This window comes from Gordionus sp. m RMFG-2023, chromosome 1, assembly GCF_954871325.1.
Source record: "Gordionus sp. m RMFG-2023 chromosome 1, tfGorSpeb1-WG-v2, whole genome shotgun sequence".
Classification (NCBI taxonomy): Eukaryota; Metazoa; Nematomorpha; class Gordioida; order Chordodea; family Parachordodidae; genus Gordionus; species Gordionus sp. m RMFG-2023.
The window spans coordinates 14,650,968-14,670,861 of NC_088775.1; the positions used below are offsets into that span (position 1 = coordinate 14,650,968).

The window sequence follows — 19,894 nt, forward strand, 5'->3', positions numbered from 1 at the left end:
TCTTCCATTTATAGTTAAGAAATGGTTTTCCCATTATGTCTAGGGGTGTACTGATACCACTTTTGGAGGCCAATCTGTTATTAAATTGAAATTGGCAAATTATCGATCATACACGATATCAAATTTGATTTTGTATTCTGTAAACATACTAATTGTTTTAATTTTTAATGCATACAGTTAGTATTCCAAAATTGTTCCATTTAAGCCAGGGTTTAAAAGTGACTTTTATCCAGAAAAATATTTGGCAAGCCTAAGATTTTGCTCATAGATGGTTGGTACAAAGAATTTTGACAGTGGCTCATGGCATTATAACTTACAACAAAAAAAATATGAAAATTATCTTAAATCAAATAATGATTTTTCCATTTAATGGCGGCTTTCTTGGTTTACCCAGGTAAGCCAGCCCCTCCCCCCCCCTGATTCCCATTCTCCATTATTGTAATCCAGAGTAGTGTTTTTAAATAGCTTGATTTTTATTACACATGCTTGATTATTTTGCTCATAGATGACAGAAAGGGTGAACAACAATGGACTTCCTTGTTGCCTTGATTCCTATAAATTTAAAAATCAAATCTGAACAACTTAACATTTATAAAAATAAAATAACAAAAAATTTTTAATTTGCAAAAAAAATCATCCTCGTTTTTTAAAAAAAGCATTATAAAATATATGTTTGCAAAAGTATGTTATTATGTGACTAAAATAGCTACATATTATATAATGAAAATTTTTTTTATTATAAATATATGATTGTTAAATTAAAATTATGAGATGTACGCAGGGTTGTGCACTTGACCGGTCAAATACGTTTCGGTCAATTGACCGATATTTGACTGGTCAAGTGGTCAAATTCAAATATATGTTTTTTTAAGTTAATATTAATTTTATTTTGAATATAATAGTAAAATGAATCTATGATATTAATTTTTTAAATTCATTTTCATTCAATAACTAACGTGTAGCTATCTGTAGCAGAGTCTTGTTCTGATTTTTTAATCAATTTTCCTGATGTCTTAGATCTTCAATCGATTTCTATTTTCATAAGAATATTAACCCAAATCGACCTATTTCTTTCTAAAGAAGAAGTAGAACTAGGATTGTTAGTCTCTGGGCAGGGTAGACAAAGTTTAATCTATTAACTTGAGGTCGGAATTGATTGTTTCTGGAAATTACTACTTTCCACATAATTTGCTATATTAAACATGCTGTTTTTGCTTCTGAAATTAATTATATCACTTAAAATATTTTGGTCATCACTACCTTGTAAAATAGCTAATTCTTGAATTATATCACATACTTCATTAATTTCACTGCTAGTGAGTTCTCCTCAAAAATAAGCAAACATTGTGATCACATGTATTTACATCGTTTTTCCCTTTTTTAAACATATTTTTAATTCTTTTTTCCTTTAAATTTTTTAGAGTATTTGATCGTATTTGACACAAATACTCCTCCGGTCAATTGACTAAATTTGACTGGTCAATTGACCGACTTGCCAACCCTGGATGTACGATTACATTACCTTATATTTTAAACAACAAAATTAATTTGAGGATTTCAATAAATATATTCTAAGCTTTCATTTTTATAACGAATATTTTTATTGGCTTTGATTGTTGTGAATCCCCCAAATTTTTTTACCTTGAAAAAACTATACCCTATGAAAGATGAGGATGAATAATTTTTGAACCCATTCTCCACAACTCTGGTTTAAACATGGGTCCATTTTGCACAATCTTCTGATTAAGTGATAAAAAAATTTTTTTTATATAATTCAAAAAGATATATATCTTAAAAAAATAAATGTAATCTTCTGCCAACCATTAATATATGAGAGACCTACAAAAATACGAATCGAATCGATTAATTGTATTATTCTGATTTTCGATTCGAAATTCCGAATCGAATTATGGAATTATTCGTATTCGTATTCGATTAATTCATTATTCATAGAATAATAAAATGATTATTCGATTCAATTCGAAAATTTTATTTAACCGTAAATTAAAAAAGATAGCATTTAAATTTATTTTGTAAAATTTAACTATGGATAAAAGACAAACAAATTTTATTAGTAAGATAATATAGATACATATATAGTATATTACAGGGTTGGGCAGTATCGCGGATATTTGTATCATCTTTTTTAAAATTTTGGAAAGTATTTTATATCCAGTATCTAAGATACATATTATTTAAAAGTATTTGTATCTTAACCAACTTTGTATTCAAAAAGATACAGATACTTTAAAAAAAATTTATATTGGTTAATTTAAATAGTATTAAAATTTAAAATGATATTGTTTTAAGATTTAAATGAAAAATTTAATCAAAATTTAGATATTTTAAGATAATTTTTGATATATGACGTTGGTCGTCATATAGCAATTTGTTAGCAATTAGAACTACCATATTTGATTCGTTTTATATCTTTCTATTTTAAAATTATGGAAGAAAATAGAATAATATGTTTATCTTCGTCTTCAGATGAATCTTCAACCGAAAATTATAACAATAAATTTAAACTAAGCATACTTAATGGCAAATTTTTTGAAGTACTGCAAGATGATCATGAAAAAGTTATAGCAACTGTTACAGATAACGGCTCTAACTTTAAGAAAGCTTTCAAGGAGTTTGGATATTCTATGAAAGCTGTAGAGAATGACTTTGACATCAATGATGATGAATGTATAGAATTCGAAATCATTGAAAGTATTATTTATAAAATTTAGTAAAAAATTTTATTCAATAAAATTATTTATTTGTTTATTTAAGGGTCTAAAGAAGCCTCAATAACATTGCCACAACAGATGTTGAGAGAGCTATTAAGGATTCTCCTAACATTTCTAAAATTCATCATCCTGCAATGCTAAATGTACTAAGTTATGGAATGCAAATAATAGGCCTTAAACTGCAGAACTTATCAAAGCAGTTTTAGGAAAACAATTAGTTACACCTTGTTGCACTAGATGGAATAGTTTGTATGATAGTCTTCATAGTTTAACAAAATTTAAAGGCGTACTTCCTAAATTATGTCAAAAATTAGAATTTCCTAAATTAAGAGATATTGAAATTCAATATTTAGAAGAATATTGCAATATAATGGCCCCACGATTGACAAAATACAGAGTGAAATCAACTGCTATTATGGAGAATCTGCTCCAATTTTAAATGTCGTTAAAAAAATTATAAATTTAATTCAAATCAATCTACAATTTTGCAAACCAATAGCTGTTGCCATAGAAAATAAATATATATGATTTTGATAACAATTTTAAAAGTGCATTTTTGGCAACTATTTCTCATCCTTATTTTAAAAATCGTTGGATTGATGGTGAAAAGGAAAAAAAATACCTTCAGGATTTGTTATTACATGAAGTTTTAATTATTTTTAAAAATAAAATTGAAATTAATACTTCAAAAAAATCTTCAATTGATGAAGATGATGATTACTTTTGCCTTAAAAGTACCACATCCAATTCTAATAATTCAATAAATGATAGTGAAATAGAGGTCCTAAATTATATGAAAGATGACAGGCGGAGTATAAATATGTTAAATAGTTATAAATATATAAAAGATATTTATTAAATATAACACAATATTACCCTCCTCAGCCCCCGTTGAAAGATTATTTAGCTTTGCTAATATGGTTAATAGACTAAATCGTCAAAGATTGAACGATAAATCATTTGAAAAATTAATAATATTAAAAAATAATGCTGATTTATTATTATTTACTAATTATATAATTATTAAATGGAATATCGCATTATCTTTTATAATCAATTTGTTATTTTCTACAATTTATTTTAAATATTTTTTTATAAATTTATATTATAGATAAGAAAATAAAGCTTTATACATTTTGATTTTGACTATTTAAAGTTTTTTAAATATCTTAGATACTTTTTTTAAAAAAATACAAGTATCTTATATCTTATTGAAATTTTTCTAAAGTATCTAGTAACTACAATTTTCTGAAAATTTGCCCAACCCTGAGTATATTTATATATAATGTAGAAAAATCAATATAATATTCATATCATATGGAAGACAAATATACCAACAACAAATTTTTTAAACAAAAAGTTTTTGCAAAAAGTCTAATTTATGATTTCTCTATCCAAACAAAGGAGAAATATCTGGTTCGCCCATCATTCTTGACGGGATAGCTACTAGTTATTTATAATCGTATATGTGTTATAAATTACATATAAGAATAAATACTTTCTTCGTTCATCATAAAGCAATTTTCGGAAGTTAATTTTGTATTATGAATTATTCGAATAAAAACAGCCGTTAACAACATTTAGAAATATAAAATGTTTCTTCATTATTCCACTAGAAAATTTTATTAAATAGGAATAATTGCAAATAATTCCTACTAATAATATATGATTATTTTTCGATATTTATTAATATAAATTATTTTAATCGAATAATCTCGAATAATAGATAAAAAATTATTCGACGAATAATATATTTTTCTTATTCGAATCGAATTTCGTATTCTTAAAATACGAATCAAATCGAATCGAATAACAAATAATTCGTTTTAGGTATACCATGAGTGATATACCGGCAGGGAAGTATCCGGGGGGGGGGGGGGCACAAATTAGTCTGACCTCATAAATATCATTTTAAGCCAGTAAAAAAATATCCCCCCCCCCCAAAAAAAAAAAATTTTTTAACAATATATCACTATAAAGAAGAATTTTAAAGAAAAAGTTAATGAATTTAAAATGACGACTATAATTCCAAACATTTACCAAAGGCCTACAATAGATGGGCCTAAAGATTTCCAATAAAATTAGTCGTGGAAAAACCCGCCCAATGCCACCTTCTGGCAGAACATTTTTTTAAAGCGGTTTTTGAATAATGTTACCTGCAATTTTTTTTAATTTACAAACAAAAGATAATAATTTGTCGAATTAATTTTTTTTATAGTATAATATTTAAAATAAACAATACAGAGCCCCATTTCACAGATGTTTTTTAATGATAAATAAAAAACAAACTGAAAAAAATATCTGGTAACATTACCCTAAAACCGCTTTGAAACTGGAAATGACCTAATAGTGTCCTCTATATGAAAATATTGGATACGCCTACGTATTGGTAGTAACACTGCAAAGTTTTTTAAAATTGTTGATACAAATGTCGATACTTTGACCTTGGTTTTTTCCAATACCCTATTTTATGCTAAACTATGTTTCCTAGAGTTTCATACTTTTTTTATTAAATAATTTTTAAAATTTTTTTTGGAGGCAAAACAGCGTATTTTAATTTTTTAATTTAAAAAAAAAACATTATGTGAAAAATATTTAAAAAAAAAATTGATTATTGCATATATTAGATAGATTTATAAAAAATAGTAAATAAAATTATCAAATAATTTAACCAAATTTTCTTGATTTTTGAAACTTCTTTGCAAAAATTCTTATAATTTTTTAATATTTAGTCTTGAATTTTTTTTGTATAGGTCAACTTGTTTAATGTCTGAAAATACTAGAACTTAATATAGGAATTTAAGTGCAATATATATAACAGATTTAAAATTGGGGATGGGGTAAGCTATGTTCCACGCCCACCCAATAACATATAATACATTCCTTAACTGAGGATTCAATCATTGAAATGAATTTTGAAGTATCATTGAATATAAATATAATAGTTATACCATTACGATTATCCTTATAAATAGTACTGTGCCGTTATTAAATATCTGATATTTCTATTGTTTTTGATTATTTTATGTTTTATTTATATAATTATCAGAGACATGCAGAGATTTCATTTACATGGCCAGGCCCGGATTTTTTTAGCCCGGTCCGGGTATATTCAATTCAAAAAATTAAAATACGCCCCGGCCCGTATAGCCGGTTAAGGCTGGGCCTGCCGGTCTCTGATAATTATATAGGGTCATGTTAAATCAAACACCTTTCGGCCGTAAGTGCTATTTTACACATAATTCCATAATAATATATTAATCAAAGAAACCAAAATTCAAGGGAAAAAATTATAAATGCGAATGTCACAAAATAATTAAATGTCATTTTCGCATCTTTTGTTTCACAGATCATTTGGTAATGAACAACAATTACTAAGGTAATGATCACCGCAACAATTCAACAATATTTCAAACAGTTGGTAGTTAACTTGAAAGTTTCATTTTTTGAATCAATCTTACTATCATTAACTTATTTTAATGTTAATGATTTTTATCTCCTTTTGGAAGCAAGACATCGTCCAAGGTAGAGTAGGCTTCTCCTCGAATTTTTTGTAAGATGATATTAAACTTGGGATTTTCATAATATAGTATATATATCTCGACAAAAATAAAGGAAGTACTAATAATTCTTATAGGTAGGAATGCTATTTTAAAGAAATAAAATTTTTAAAATATGAAATATATAATTACAAAATTTTAATAAAAATCATACTTTAAATTTTTTATCAAAGTATTAATTTTTAAAAGATATTATAGTATAAATAAGAAATATAATTAATTATTTGATTTTTTAAAACAAGCTTATTTGTTATAAGTTAATAAAAATTATCATCTTTTCAAAATATTTATACACTATTTTTTAAATTGTTGTTTTTTATATACAAGTCAAAAAATTCAAAAGAAATTTTAAATAATTATGGTTCCTTTTTGGGAACACAATTATGAAATTGTATTTTTATTTTAATTTGATAGTCTTTTATATTTTATGATAGGAGTTTTTAATAAATAATTCAAAAAAACATAAATACACATAATTTGTAAAAAAAAACTTAATTGGTTCTTTGTGTCTAACAAATATATAATTTTTCAAAAAACCTATCATAAACCATATAGAGTCCTACCTTAGGATTGGTTAATGGTAAATACACATAAAATAACCCTCACTTTTTGGTAAAGTATGATTGTCCATTAAGATTAAATATTAATATAAAATAAATAACAGTTATATATATAATATGCTTATTAATATATATATATATGCATTAGATATATGTTAAAACAAAAAAAAAGTAACTATAAATCATAAAAAAAAGACTAAAATAAATGATTAATAAAAAATATGGAGCCGTGAATTGTATACCAACAAAATACGAATCATTTCCCAATCGAATAATTCCTTATTTGTATTCATACGGATAATAAAAACATTATTCAATTTGATTCGTCGAATATTCGATATTTTGAATGAATATTTGAATATTTTAAAAAAAATAAAATGTTCCGTAAACATGTTAAATACCTACAAATAATTTTAAATAATATGAAAAAATCGAATTATTCGATCGAATAATGTATAAAAAATTATTCTTAGAATAATATATTCGTTTTCGATTCATCGAATAATTTTATTATTAGTTAAATACGAATCGAATAATTCTTTTTAGATATAGTGAATTGATAAGAAATTTGAATGTAAATTTTTAAGTCAATGTTATGGCTAATTCTCTAAGATTGCTCGTAAGATGGGTAATTTTTCTTCCTATCTCCTTCAGGAAAATAGGTAACTCGTTTCCGAAGCTTCCTAGAACAGAAACGAATTTAATATTGTTTAGCTCAGAATATTTTTATGTTATTTCCGCCACCGTATGAGAGTTTTCGTGGGTGTTAGATATGGTATTTAAATTTTTATACGATTATCATAATTTTGTTTATTTAATTGATAATGCATTTATTTATCACAATTTAAAGGAAGGGGTTACCAGAAAAATAATTTAATGATTACAAATTGGAGAAGATCCAAAAGAAATTATCATTGTGGAATAAAAATTATAATATATCAATATAATTAAATGACTATATGATTTTATAATGACGAATACTCAAAATTTTAATTTTGAAAGTTTTTTGTAAAAATTCTGATGTATATCTTCAATTTTTCGGTAACCATTCTTCTGTAATCGGAATTGAATAATAAGTTAAAATAAAGAGTACAACCAAAATATATATATTCTAACGCTATTAAGATGACATAAGTATTAAGTAGAAAGTTTTTAGAATACTTTGCATCCAAAATATCTATTAACATTTGAAACACTGATTTTGGTAGCAAAAGAAATATAAATTGAAATGTCAAGATTGTTAATGTTTTTATGTGTTGCTTATTTTCGAATAACTTTTTAGAGTGCCATCTGTTAGAGGAATTCATTCCAGAAGGTTCAATATTTAGTAATATACTAATGACTCCTTTATTTAGAACTTCGGTTAACTTTGTTCCATTCTCAGTTAAATTATAATTTTGAATAAGGGTGGGATCATTCCCAATTGAATCGAAAAAATGAGAATTTTTAAAATTGTCAACATTAAAATCTTCCTTAGTTTCATTAGTAGATAGGCCTATGACATGCTTACTATTGAATGATTTATAAATTTTATCGGCAACCTTCATGCCTCTTTTGATAATTATAATTTTGCAAATAATCATTAGGCAAAAGGGTATTAGCACAGCAAAAACTTCTCTGCAGATTTGGTAAGTTATCCACAAATACTTAGAACTAGTGTCCTGAGGTTCAAATTTTCGGTAGCGATAATAATAGATATAATTTTCTGTGTAAATTTTATTTCCTCCCATCATTTGTTTTGTACATAATTTTGTTTTATACAAAGTAAACCACTTGTAAATAGGAAAATACCATATGATCGAGTATATGACACTCAAGAGCATTGCAATTCTGACTCTTTTAATATTAACTAACAAGTTATAGTTGAACGGGAATATAACTGCTATTAGTTGATTAGCGAAGAAGAGTAAATAAATAAAGAAACCAAAATTTAACAACGATTTCGTTATGGGATAATGATAATGTGCCGAATATGATTTCCAACCTTTAGAATTCCAGATAGGATTTTCTGGATGTTCACTCGCATAAATTTTGAGCAAGGGTGAAATTATCAAGCCAAGAACATTCATAAAATTTATTAAGAAAAACCATTTTAATAAATACTGATTAGCATTAAAACTACACTTTATTCTTTTGAAGGAGAATTCACTACTATTTCCACACCTTGTATTTATTGACAACGAATTTTGATGTTCTAATGGCGGGTTAAATACATTCGACGATTTTTTCCAAAACCATTTTCCAAATGATCGCTTCGTGGTTTTAATTAGCAAATTCTTGACACATTTAATGAAAACCTTAAGATGAGCGCATGAATCAATGATTACGCTTGTATTATATACCATAATTGCTCCGAATAAATTTCCGAAGAGTCCCGTAATCAAAATGAGTATAGAGAAAATTTTAATGTACCAGTTTATGTTGGGGTTGTCAAGTAGTAACCCTAGTGATGAAGAGTTAGAACAAAGTTGCTGCTCTTCCATATACTGTGAATTGATCAATATAAGATTTATATTTATTAATTATTTACAATGCGTCTTCTCTAATAATTTTTTAAAAAATTCAATTAAAGCAAAAAAACTAAATGAAATGAAATCATTTATTTTTATTTATAAATAATCCGATATATTTCAAATTTTAGCTTTATTTATCTCTTAATTTATTTTTTTAAATTTGGAGCTTTTAAAAATAATTATTATAATATCACTTATAAATAAAATTTATAATGTATATTTTGTTTTAAAAGTCGATAATATAATGCAAACAAAGTATGACGGCGGGCACGTCAATTAAATAATACCCACCTCCCCCTCCCACGATGTATTTTTTTAAAAAAATATATAATTCTCAATTTCATAGCTGGCAAAACTGATATATAAATCAAAGGTATCATTTGCACGACCCGGCTCGAATTTTTTAAAAATATATTACATTTATTTTTAATTTTTATAGCTAATAACGATACGGGCAGAGCCGGGTCTGACATTAAGATGTTTTCAGAATTATTGCTTTCAAAAGTTTGGTCAATCTCACGCTTAAGTGTGTGGTTGGTTTCATAGTTTTTGATTATATATCGGTTTCCATACGTAGATAGTTTATATCACTAAGAAGATCTAATGCTTCCAGGGTGATTATGGAGTGCCTTTCTTATTATTCGTGAATTAAGGTTTTCTTTTCTTGAATAATTTCTATATAGCGAAACGGGTGGTAGCTAGTAGAAAAGAATATGTAAGCCACAATCGTTCCATTTATTTGACGCTGTACCAGTTTAAAAATATGCAGTACAGATAGCTGCCTAAGGACGGGAAAATTCTTGTTTTTAGAAAATAACTACAATTTTTTTAAAATTGCTTGTTTCCAATTTATATTATACCTAGAAATAGATAGTTTTTTTCGGAGGTCGAAGATGGCTGGAATATGAAGGGGTCGAGACTCATGGCTTTTTAAAATCTATGTTATTAGCCCTCATAAATAATAAAAGAATTGAATTTATATTTCGACATAAATTATTCTCTACTAAGGGAATGATAATTTTTTTGAGTAAACATCATTTGTTTTTGTACAAAATTATCAATTATGCTGATTAGTTAAAAACAAAAAGGATTTGTTTTGATTTTATTAAATTATAAGATTTTTATGATTAATTTTTTAAATACATTACTTTGCTTTTATAAGCCAAAGGAAATTGTCTAGGCTTCAAAATAGCAAGCCTAAAATTATTATAGAAAGTGAAGCAAAAAAAAGCCCTTAAAAAATCATCAGTGGTTATCCTTAAAATATAATATAAATAAACCTAAATTAATATTAATACTTTGAATTAGTTTTTTTTAAATTAAATATTTCCTATTATATTTTTGTTGTTAATTTAGATTTTTATATAAAAAAAATTTGAAGATAAGCGTTTAAAAAAATGATTTTTTTTTTCCTTTTCTAAATGCCGGGCCGTATCTAATTTTTTTTTAAATATACCCGGGCCGAGCCGTATATTTTAAAACCAAATATTTTAATTCGTCATTATTAACTATAAAAATAAAAAATATATTTTTAATAAATTCAGGCCGGGATGTGCAAACAGTACCTTAGCAAGTCTCTGCTAAATATCATTAAAATAATTTTAAGGCACTATTCACCCTTAAAAATTTTCCTATTGATTTGTATCGACATTTTTTTGTTGCAACATCTATAATGGAATATGGGGGTCAAATAAGCTCTATCTTCCTCGCCCGGCGTCAGATTGTATTTACATTTTCTAGTTTGCATTTCCATCGATCGAGTTACTGGTGAGGCTGATTGATACCATGATGGGTTCTACTACTAATATCCAAATGCATATGCCCTTCGCATTATTGTTACAAAAAAATGCTGAATGCATTTAATTATTTATATGTCCTATAAAATTGAATTTCAAAATATATTCCTGTTTTCCGTTATAATCTAAAAATAACAAAAAAAATCCCGTATTTTCTATATTCATTATTTTATAGCTCCTTTTCCTCTCCAGCCCAAATAATTTTATTTTCCATCATTTTTGTTATTGTTTATCTGTCTGTAAATTAAAATTATATTATTTGTGTAATAAATAAAATTTAAGATCATTAAAAATTTATGCATAAAATTTTGCCGGACAAATTGATAAAGTCAAGAAATTTATAAATAAAAGAAATTAATATGATTAATACTATTTTCTGGCCTTCGGCCGGGTTAGTTGGCAGGATTACTAAGTCTCCTCCCCCATTAACTGGGAATTCCCGCAATTTTTTTTCATACAGATCTCTATAGTGAATATTGCGCCATTTAAATCTCGCATAGTAGCCTTGTATAATTTTAAAATTCAAGTAAACTATCAATTTTATTATTCTCTTTAAATAAGGATATTCAAAGTTAAAATATCAATTTAAAAAAATATTTTATACAGTAGATAAAAAATCTTCTTCGATATTGCTGATTTTTTAAAATGTCTTTTAATAAAGAAATTTTTTTTAGAAAATATTTTAAAAATTGTCTCGTAAAATAATTTCCTTAGATATTTAAATAATAATAATTCTCGAACCTGTGCACCTTTCAAATGAAAAGGCCCCACTCCCGCGTGGTATATCCCTTATCCCATGGACGGACGATCTCCCGCTGACTTGGGACTGTACTTTTATTGATTTTGCAGTTAAGTCTAACCTCTCATTTTCTTCCATCGAAAAGACAAAAGTCTTAAGAAAGACAAATATAGCCTCACAAACATAGTGTTCACACCAATCATTACTAATACCTTATGCATGTTCGGGAATATGGCCTTTATTTTATTTAAAAGACAGATTACAGACGACCCCAACAAAGGATTCTACCTTCGCCAGCTTCACTCCTATCTAGGGTGATATATTTACCCTTTTTTAAAGTTTATTTTAATACTTTTAATATAAAAAATTTTTTTTAAAAAAAATATTTCATTTTGATATCGTTATATTTTTAATTATTTCTAAATTGAAACCGTTTTTTAATTAAAATTATTCACAGAATTAAAAAAAAATATAAATAATAATAATAATATTTAAAAAAAATTTCTTGGAAAAAATTAGTGATCTTAGAATGGGAATAATTGAGATTATATATATTACATTTATAATCCTAATTTGCATATCAAATAAATATAAATTATTAACGTCTCTGATTACAAATTTAAAAACATAAAACAGGTAACTAAAAAATCAGATCAATGAATATATTATTTTTTATAATAAATAAAACTGATCTATCACAAAAAAATAAATTTAAATTAGAATAGTATTCAAAAATTTTTTTTACTAGATCCCGAATACTAAACATTCTGGAGCATGTTGATTTGTCATCAGCTGATGGCTTAAGGCATCCATGTAGCGCAAATTAGAATCCGGTTGTTTTATATCTTTTTGGTATTGCAATCGAAATAAAAAAAAATCATAATTATCTGAATTATTTTATTTTTTTCGTTCAATTGTTTCTATCATTAAAAACATAGACTTATTAAAATAAATGTTCAAAATGGCGACATTTTGAGTGATGTTATTTTTAATCTTTGAGCAATCTATGTTATAAAGTTATGGCTGCGATAGACCAGTTTCTATTAGGAAATTCTTTCAAAAATCTTTTGGCTTCTTAATTTATTCTCTTAAATTTTATTTAAACTTAAATCATCTTGACTAAAACTTATTTTTTTTATTACCCTCTCCTTAAATGTAAAATTTAATAAAAAATAAAATAATGAATTCTTACATGTTGGAAAGTTGGAAATAACTTGAGACAGACTCTATTGATAGAATTATTATGTATATTTATTCATCGCCACCTAAAATAAAAGTTTATTTGAAGCAGGGATGTGAACCCTTCGACAAAAAAAAGGGTCCGGGTTCAGGTCCGGTAATAAATTTAAAAAGGACCCGGGTCCAGGGTTGGGGTTCAGAGGAAATATAAAAATAAGACTTTTTTCCATTCATTTTTTATTATACTTCAATATATACACATTTATAATTCGAAATGAGATAATTTATATTTATTTTATTCAATCGCACAATCATGATATCTTCTAAAATATCATCCTTCAGATTTCCACGTAAATTAGTCAACGATGAAAATCCACGTTCTACACTTACCTAAAATAAATAGTCATTTTTATAATACATAAATTATTGTACTTGTGTCGCCGGTACAGCCATGACGATTCTAGAAAAGGTATATAATTCTGGATATATTGAAGAATTTTTCTCCCAGAATTTTAAAATGTTTGCATCTCTATTTATTCTCATAACTTCCGAGAACTTTTCTATTAAAGATACAATAGATATTTTTTGCTCCTTTCTATCAGATGATAATTTAATTTTTTTTTCTCTATCTAATAGTAAAATTTTCAGATCATCAATATCGTTATCATTATAATTGTTATCGCTACAACCAGTAGATATTGTTGTAACCACCAATGTATTGTAAATATTAGAGTTTTGGGTATGCCATAAATCTTTAAGATGGTCTATAGCCATTTGTTTTTGCTCACTACTTAATAAAACCTGATATCGCGGGTCTAAATATATAGAAGCATATACAACACTATTTTGTAAATATTGTTGCTCTCTTATTTTCTAATACTTCATTTGAAAAAGAACTTGTTAATCTCCCTAACTCTAATCGACATCTTAACCATATGCCATAAAAATCCGATAAACATAATTGTTCTGCTTGCACTCTTAATGTTGTTATTTTTAAAGGAACCAGCTCACTAGTAAGCTCTTTTACTTGATTCCAATCATCTTCTGACAAAATGATTTCACATGCTCCTATGATAAAATCATTACAGAAATCTTTCAAACTTAATAATCGCTCTAGCATCATACATATAGAGGACCAACGTGTTGTGCAATCTAAAATTGCCATTTACCTTTTCATGGATTTTAATATTCTAACAATTGTGGGAGTTCTTAAATATTTTACAACATCCCTTACTTTATCAATTATAGTTTTAAAGTGACTATTTTTTAGGGAGATTCCACGAAAAAATTAATAAAATTATAAAAATTTTACATTATTTTTTAAAAATTATAAAAATTTTACATAATTTTTTAAAAATTAATAAAATAATAAAAATTTTATATTATTTTTTAAAAATTAATAAAATTATAAAAATTTTATATTATTTTTTAAAAATTATATTTTTACATTAATTTAAAAAAAAAAATTTAAGTTAAAAATTTTTATCACCCTGAACCCTTGGACCCTCTACTTTTTAAAAGGGTCCGGGTCAGGGTTCAGCCAAAATACGAGGGTCCAGGAGGGTCCGGGTTCACATCCCTGATTTGAAGGCCATAATCTAATCAAGATATATATTAAGTTGCATTTTATTTAATTTGTAAAAAATATTATAAAAAAGTTAAAATACTATCGAATCTAAAAATTATAAATAATTTAACCATACTTTCATAGATTTGGTATCAGCACATCAACCCTTTTACATATATGCGTTTAATTTCAGAAATAATTTATTGCGTATACCTTCAGCATCTATTAAATTTCTAGAAATTGTCGTAGGATATGGAATGATGCTTACATCAATATTTCCATATATTGAGCCAATTTCTACAAAAAGTGGAGATTACCAGCCAGCTTAATAGAAATGATTCACGAAAACAAGGAAATTTGCGATGGAGGGGAGGGGGTGAAAATCCCCCCTTCCTTTTGGTTACGCATCTGAAGTTAATACTATTTTATCTTCATTATTTTGAATATTTTTTTGATGTTGAATCATCATACTATTTTATTTACACAATTTATTATTAATATGAACTATAAAGATATAAAATATATTAATAAATATATCCAAACCAAACCTGAAATGTTAACTTTCTTTTCTTTCAAAACTATCCCGGCAATAACAAATATAATCGGTAAAAATATAATAGTTTTCTAATAAGTAAATTTCACGGACAGAAAACCCCCCTAAAATATTTTGCTAATTATGATCTGAAAAACCTTTACAAATTTCTCACCTACCCATTTCCCTATAAACCCAGGGGTCATTAGTTAGCTTAAATGGCTCTAGAATTCTTATAGATAGGCTAGAAGCCCTAAACTAAATCTATTCGATAACTTAATTCATTTGTTATGAATAAATGTGTTATAATTTTTTTCATAAACTTTTAATATCACTTTTATTTTGTTAGTAATATTTTAATTAGCGCGGGATTAATTTTTTACTTTCACTAGTAAAAAAAATTCACACTTTTTTACGCCCGCTGCGAAATTATTTTTAACTCCACCCGCCCGCTGACGAATTACAATATTTTATTTACGCCCGAAAAATTCACGTTGTATTTAATTACTTTTTTAAATTTCTCAAAACTTTAATGTTACTTATTTCTACTCCTTTTTTCCATTAAATCCTGCTTTTTTTATTTTTTTTTAATGAACAAAATAATTACCATTTAACAATTAAAATTTTTATTTAAAAAGGAGAATGTTTTATATTTTAATTGTGTTCGTTATTCCCTTAATTACCAATTGGCTATACAAAATAACCTTTCACTGGAATACGAATTTGTTGGGTCCATAAAAATTTTAAAAAAGGAAATAAATTTTCCTAATCTAAAACGTCAAAATTTCTTGATTACTATTTGTTTTTTGACCGATGAATCTTTTTTAGTTCGTTCTCAACACTTTCCTTTATATGTTGACACATCATCAGAATCAGAAAAAATAATTTAAGAATTTTCTAAATGTTTCAAAACAAAACGAAGTTTATTTATGGGTTGAGATTATCCAAAGATACAATTTATTAATATATAAATAACATCATTTCTCATTGCTTTATAACCCCGGTCTCCCCTACTAATAAGCATTCATGATCAGTATCTCCAAAATGTTGGTTATAATTTTTTATATCTTGGTTTTTTTTGAGGTTCGTAAAACTGACTAAGGAATTAATAACTACTAGTCAGGCACTAAATATTAATCAAAACTGATATAATATTCCTTAATATATTCTATTTCTCACTGTTGCCAATTTTATATAATTTAGCTTAAAACATTAATATCACAAAAAATGCTTTCAGTTGCTTCTTAATCGTAGTGATGACGAGATTTTGTTCACAATGACAGAAAGGTTTGGTATTGGCTTATTTTCGAATGACATTGGTTCAAATATAAATTGTAAATAAAAATCATGGTTAAGATCTTAATCTAGGCTTTTAATGACATTGGTTCAAATATAAATTGTAAATAAAAATCAATAAATATCAGTTATCGGCTTTATAGAAATATAGGATTAACGCGGTGATGGATCAGTCTAGCCCTACATATAAGAATATTTATAAATGAATGAGAAATATTTGATTTTTATAGATTAAATTTTCGTATAATTTAATATAAAATAAATAATTTAACATTATGAGAAACCAAAATGGCATAACCAGATTTGTATTGATACACATCTTAATGAATGAATCTAGTTTAGGTTGTATGTGATGAGCCATTGGCCCCCTTCCCCTCAATAACTCTCCTCTTTTCCACCACAATACCACTCTCCTCTTTTCCACCACAATACCACTCTCCTCCTTTCCACCACAATACCACTCAAGTGTTAAAAGTAATTTATCTAACCTAGATTGACCGATTTATTACTCAGGCCTGCCCTCACCACAAACATTTAAATTAGAAATATAAGAAGACTCGCTCAATTCTTTTAAAAAATATATATTTCTGCCAACATATATATACCTTAAAATTTAGGGATCTTGTGTCTAGTCTATAATTGTGTGTAATTATCAAAATAATGGTTTTTATTAACCAAATGGGAAATGAATTGAAAATATTTTTTGGTAAACGCTTTTTTTAAAAAATTTTTTTAATTTACTTTATATATTTTTTATAATATTATGTAATTGAGGCTTAGATGGCAGAAAGGTTTGGATCTTTATTTGCCAAATCTCGGAGCTTATATAATATTATTTTGGCTAAAATCTTAATCGGGCCGTGTTTCAAAATCCATCCGTCAGGCTTCTTAACAATACTAAACCAAACTAAATACATAACTTATTTATATCATAACTAGGCTAAATTGGTTACGAATTTTGTGACTATTTAATTCATTCGTCCTTGCATCGTAAACGAATTTCGGATTGAAATTTGATGAATTCATTGTGTTTTTAATGAAATATTAAATTTTATCTTTTATTTTCTTTCTTGATAAATAAACTGTTAAAGCATTTCAAATTATATTTAATATTTGGAAAAACATTTAATTTAGGCAAATGCAATATGATAAATCAGGCAAAAAAAACAAGCATAGCTTTGGAAGTTTGCTTAAGAATTTGGAAAGCTGCATACATTTGCCTGAGTCTTCATAAAATGATCTTTTTAAAGAAATATAGTTCTACATAATTTACTAAAAGAATAATCTGGACTTCCGGATATTTAATTTTATCTCGTTTGATATCTTCGCTTGTTGTTTTTGAATTAGTTTGTTGGAGAGGTATCATCCCCATTTGTAGTGTCATTTAAAATATTGATGACTAACTTATTTTTCTTAGAAAACTGATATTTAAAATTTGTTGATTGGGTTATATTATTGTAAGTGGATAAATTTACCTTTGTATTTACCAAAGACCTACAGAAATATCAATTGCACTACTCGGCCCAGATTTGTAATATAAAATATTTGGCCCCGGGTTTATAGGAAAAAGTTTTTAGGCCCCGTATTTATTTTTGAAAATTTTTTACGACTTGGCCCATATGGTTACATGTCAATACCGCGAAAATTTTAGCGCGAAATGTATTATCGCGAATGCATTATCGCGAATATAATATAGCGAATGCATTGCCGCAAATGCATTATAGCGAATATAATACAGCGAAAATATTATAGCGAATGTATTAGCGCGAATGTAATACCGCGAAAATGTTATCGCGAATGTTTTATAGCGAATACATTATAGCGAATGAATTATCGCGAATGCATTATAGCGAATGCATTATAGCGAATCCATTATAGCGAATGCATTATAGCGAATACATTATAGCGAATGAATTATCGCGAATGCATTATGGCGAATGCATTATAGCGAATGCATTATAGCGAATGCATTATCATATCGCGAATGGAGTTTCATGAAAGTTACAATTTTATATTTATCGACTTTTCGACTGACTTAGTTAAATCTGAAAATTAAGTTAAAATGGGGATTGGCTCTAAAAACATTTTTTTATTGAAATTAAGGCTAAGGCTTTTCTTTTTTTTGACTCAAAATATATAAAAAAGATTCTAAGTAAAAAAATAGATTTCTCTTTTTCATCTAATCATTTTAAATATTAAACATCAAGTTTTTTCTTTTTAATTTATTGAAAACTTGTAGGGGAGAACGGGGTTATGGCGAACCCTAAAGGCAAATTATAAGTACTTTATCATTTTTAATATAAAATATCTCATTTTGTTCAGCTCTATTAGTTTTATGATATGTTTAAATTTCAAAAATACATCTCTAATAATTCTTTCAAAATATCATTTTTCCTGGAATTTTTTTTGGTAAACGAGTGAACCCTACCCGGGGACGAACAAGCCCTTGGTCGAGGCTATTATAAACTCTTCTTAATTTTCCATATATAAAAGTTATATATTTTTTTATTAGGATAAATTTAATGATTTAAAACATAAAAGTGTTATATAAAATCATTTAAAACATTCACAATCTTTGCAAATAAAAAAACAATAAAATTGCAAAGCCATGTAGTAACTAATAACGGACATTGAAAGCAGTCTTGATTGTTATGCTTGATATAATTTATTTGTATACCAAACAATTATTTATCATATAATAACATTTTTCGATTTTTTTTCTTTTAGTTGGTCTCTCCTTGGCTTTTTTTGCATGTCAAATTTTTAAAAAATAGCAAAAAAAAAAAGGTTCGACCTAACCCCATAAAAATAGCCCCAGTAGCACCACTTTGATTAAGATCATATTTTGAAGTATTCATATTATCAATTTTGTTCGGGTAAATTGTTATTCTATAAAATAGGATTTTTTCTTTTATATAAGATGATTTTTGTGTGGTAAAATTGTATATTAATCTTTATTTTTGAAAAATAGTAAAAGTGTAAAAAGTTACTTTTGAAGGTACGAATGATATAAAGCATTATAAAAATTCTTCAAGCGGTCCGATAGAAATAAAAATTATAGCCGCATATGCAATATATAAGTATATAGTTTTGGTAAAAAATTATTTAATACTCTAGAAAATAAAGCCACTCGCACTATAACCCTGGGTTCATTATAACACCGGTCTCCCCTAATTATGGGCATCAGAAATTTTTTAACTTTAGCTGATAACATAAAATAATATCACAAAGTTCTTTCCAAAAGTGTCTTACCTTGTGGAATAAACAAAAAATGTCTACCATTATGGCAGGTAACATCAAGAAATTGGGTAGGTATCTGATAAATTCTAGTGGAATTCGTATTACGAATCTATGGTTTTGCTTGATAAAATTTTAGTTGAAAAACAAAAGGAGCTTGATGAGTTATATGATAACCATGGG

General features: G+C 26.3%; 1 protein-coding gene across 3 annotated transcripts in view; it reads left to right on the forward strand.

Annotated features, from left to right (window-relative positions):
* The window catches only part of LOC135922984 (uncharacterized), a 29,313-nt gene that overhangs the window by 1,505 nt on the left and 7,914 nt on the right, over positions 1-19,894 (forward strand). For 2 of the 3 annotated variants that reach the window (XM_065457555.1, XM_065457557.1), the window contains exon 6: positions 12,155-12,214. The exons of the other annotated variant lie outside the window; for it this stretch is intronic. In XM_065457555.1, coding sequence (XP_065313627.1) covers positions 12,155-12,214 — 60 coding nt within the window. The remainder of the gene's footprint in view (positions 1-12,154; positions 12,215-19,894) is intronic. 3 annotated transcript variants of the gene reach the window in all.